We start from the raw sequence: 3,750 nt of genomic DNA on the forward strand, positions 1-3,750 counted from the left end.
CGTTACACATGGTCTAGGTACAGATCGACTCGGAATTGAATATATAAATGTCGTCCTTTTCTTTTCTAGTGAGGCCCTTTTTGTTCAAAGCTCCAGCAGCTTTAGTGGAGGACATTGGATTGCCCAAATAGTCTGGCAAGGATATTGCCAAGAACAGTAAGCAGTGTCTTTGCTGGGTGATTTGGACGATCCCATGTTTGAGCAAAGTCCAAATGACAAAAGCGTCTATTAGCACTGCTATTTATAAATCCAGAGTAACAAGCGTATGTCGTAGTTTTCAAAGTGTGACTTTTATAGGACGGGTGAACCATGCAGAACGAAGAGCGATTTAACTTTATTTTCAATGCGACACTATCACAGTAGCTTTATGATGAGAACATTATTTATTCTCTCACGTATCTTAGCGTTTTTTAAACGAGGGGTAATGGCAGAATTCTTCTGATTCTTGTATCGATCATGTTTTGAGGGGATTACGCCAAATTCAGTTAGCATGTCATATTTTGCTTCTAGATTTTTGTTGTTGCAATGCTGTCTGCTTTATAGAGTACTGTCAAGGTAAATTCCGTAGAAGAATCTTGCTCATCTTTATATGTTGTTGTGATATCCAAAACAATGAGTTCCCAATAAGAGCAGTTCGAACGTAAGAGATAATATATAACTTATTGAAGTAGAAGAAAGATCCATTCGCCGCGAGCCACTGTCAAAAAAGCAACAATGATCCCCCCTGCGTCTTCTTGTGCCAAGTTTGGATCCCCCACACCCCCGCCGCCAGTTTTCCGATCAACCGAAGACCTGCAGAAACTAATTTCACCTAAATTTTTGTCTACTCATGCTCGATTGAGACCCGTTCCGACAAATGAGTGGTGGGGTAACTTGCTGGCGTGGGATGGACAGCGGGATAGCGATCCCGTATTTTCTGGTCCTTATACTTACAAGGTAGTACCTAGCCAACCCGGTACGATTGGCAGCGGCTTGTCTGTAAGCTATTTGGTACAGTACCGAATGGACGGCCCTTTGAACGACAATGGAGCTCCTCGCTTCTACTGCCACCAAGCAACAATCAAAAATTGGATTTTCTCCTCTGTCGAATTGGCAAGACAATCATCGGCGATCCCACCACTGAGCATCGAGGCTTGGGATGATATGGGCGTCCACTTGTCTATGAGTGGAATGAAAATGTATTTGTCCTTGGGCTCAGCCTACACGACGGTCGAGTATCGAGATGTACAGGTGCAACTCGGTACTGAGCATTGCATTGTCGCTATTAATGGAGCTCCAGTGCGAGAAAATTCTGAAGTGAATGGCGTCAGCTTTGTCATTTCGCTTAACAATGGCCAATTGTGGGTACTCTACTTTTTTGCTGACGCTAGCAAAAACACATCTTTGGTTTTCAAAAGCAACAAGCTTACGACAGCTTGTAAATTTACGGGCGTTGTTCAAGCTGCATTTGTGTCAACGAGTGCTGTTCCGTCATCGATACCTCAAAACGACCACAAAATCTTACAGGTTTATCACGCTAGTGCTGGAATTTATCCTAGGGGAGCATTTGTTGAGACACTTTCTTCAGAGTCATTTTCTTTTCGCTGGCAACTTGTGCAAGCTTCAGGAAGCAATCCAGGAGCACAATTCCTACATTTTGCACTCACTCACTTGCACGCAATGCTAGACAAAACGACAGTTGAACTCAAACCCGAGCTCGTGTTGCATTCCCACACGCATGGGCCATTGTTTGCCTACATGTTGATAACTTCAACAAACTCAAACTCAATGTGGATTTGCCATGTGTCTCAAGCTGAAAGTCAAGCAGTTGAAACGTGCACTTCCTTCTACCCGCCTCGTGCTGGCTGCCTTACGCGCGATATGGTCGACAGACTAAAGTTGTGTCGTATTGTCACCGATGAAATCTATGAAGACTGGTGCCTTCCTAATGAAGGGAGCTATTATTTTAAGGGTAAAGCTTTACAAAAGTTTGGGACCATGTGTCTTGTGGCTAGGCAATTAGCCGACACTACCAATCCGGAAATGCAACACGTGGCGCAGCACGGCATTTCAAAGCTGGTGCAATTGATGTCGCAATTTGCAAACAATCAATCAGCCTTCCCTTTAGTCTACGACACGGTATACAAGGGAATAATTTCAAGCGAAGCCTTGGCCAGGAATGACATCAACGTTGATTTTGGGAATGGTGTCTACAATGATCACCACTACCACTATGGCTATATTGTGACCGCAGCTGCTATGACGCTATACTTGGACCCACATTGGCGTCACTCAGCCGATGCCGCCAAGCTCCGAAGTATTGTTGATACCCTTATACGAGACGTAGCTACATCGTCGCCTGGTGATAGTGACCCTTACTTTCCACGTTTTCGATATTTTAATTGGTGGCTAGGCCATTCGTATTCTCACGGTGTCACTCCAATGGCTGATGGTAAGGATGAAGAGTCGACGTCTGAAGAGGTCAACTTTTTATATGGTTTTGCTTTATACGGCCAAGTCACGGAGGATCAGGAGCAGCAGCGGCTGGCGAAGTTAATGCTTAAGGTTTACGTGCACGCCGTCAATACCTACTTCTTGCTGCGAAACGATGGTCCTGTGATTCATCCCGCCGGCTTTGCCCGAAACAAGGTTACAGGTGTCTTTTTTGACAACAAGTGCGACTACACGACGTGGTTTAGTCCTAACAAGGAGTGTATACATGGCATTCAAATGATACCCGTCTCCCCGATCCTTGAAGTTTCCAGGGCTCCTCAATTTGTTCGTGAGGAATGGGATGAGGTGTTGCACAAATTGCCCATAGTGCACGACTGGAAGGCCAATCAAAGTAGCTGGACGTCGTTGTTATTTACCAACTACAGCGTTTTAGATCGTGAAAAGGCGTTTAAAGTGCTAAAAAAGTGCCCCATGGACGACGGACTTAGTCGTGCCTGGGCGCTTTATTATGCCGCAACTCGACCGCCCCCTTTTTGCTAGCGCTTTTGGTCCGAAATGTTTCACTGATTGAGTTGCATGCATAAACTGAACGTATCAATTTATACTTTACTCCTATCTCATTTTAAATTGTTTAGCGAAACTTCCGAGACGTCCGCCAGTGACTTTGATATTTGCGTCGCTCATGCATTATGTCTTATATAATTCACATTATATGCAAGTTCAAATTGTGAGGTAATACAGCGTAGATGCAAAGTTGGTCTCGTCTCCTACACTCGATTCCATCCTTGGTCGTGAAGAGGTGGCAGTCAAGTGACCAAGTTCGTCCGGAGATAATTCAAACGAGGTGCAAGTCATATCCAACTCATTCCAACGAGGATTTGTTCCTTTCGAGGAGTGAAGGCGGACTAGCATTAAAGCTCGACTAAAAGGCAGTGACTCCAATTATTGCTCCAATTCAAGCGCTTTGCAAGCAAAAAGTCGAACGAAGCTGAACAACACCGAGTGTCGAATTTCTCACAGCTCTTCTCCCTCGAGTCGACCGCCGAATGCGCTCGACTTTCTCATATTTTTCCCACTTCGACAAGGTACTATGATGGAGCGGAAGTTTATATCCAACTGGTGGAAGATGGCGTGTGTCTGATGATGGCTCGAGATCCGATGGCAGATCACATGGCACGACCTCCCGACGGATAAGCGTGTCTGGTATGGTATTAATCAGTCCGTCTGGTTTCACTCTGTTCCGAAGGTCTGCTACGAGCAATGTAACGGGGTCACATGAGAGTGACCCGTCACTCTCCCAAGGGAGCTGTGGTGTGG

General features: G+C 45.3%; 1 protein-coding gene across 1 annotated transcript; it reads left to right on the top strand.

Moving 5' to 3' along the window:
- Nucleotides 1-714: 714 nt before the first annotated feature.
- PHALS_04736 (endo--beta) lies at nucleotides 715-2,973 on the top strand (the record flags this gene model as incomplete). The annotated part of the gene is made up of 1 exon (XM_024718569.1): nucleotides 715-2,973. One exon carries the CDS (start codon nucleotides 715-717, stop codon nucleotides 2,971-2,973), a length of 2,259 nt encoding a protein of 752 aa, XP_024583954.1.
- Between the last annotated feature and the right edge of the window lie 777 nt (nucleotides 2,974-3,750).

This window comes from Plasmopara halstedii (assembly GCF_900000015.1).
Source record: "Plasmopara halstedii genome assembly, contig: Scaffold_2680, whole genome shotgun sequence".
NCBI lineage: Eukaryota > Oomycota > Peronosporomycetes > Peronosporales > Peronosporaceae > Plasmopara > Plasmopara halstedii.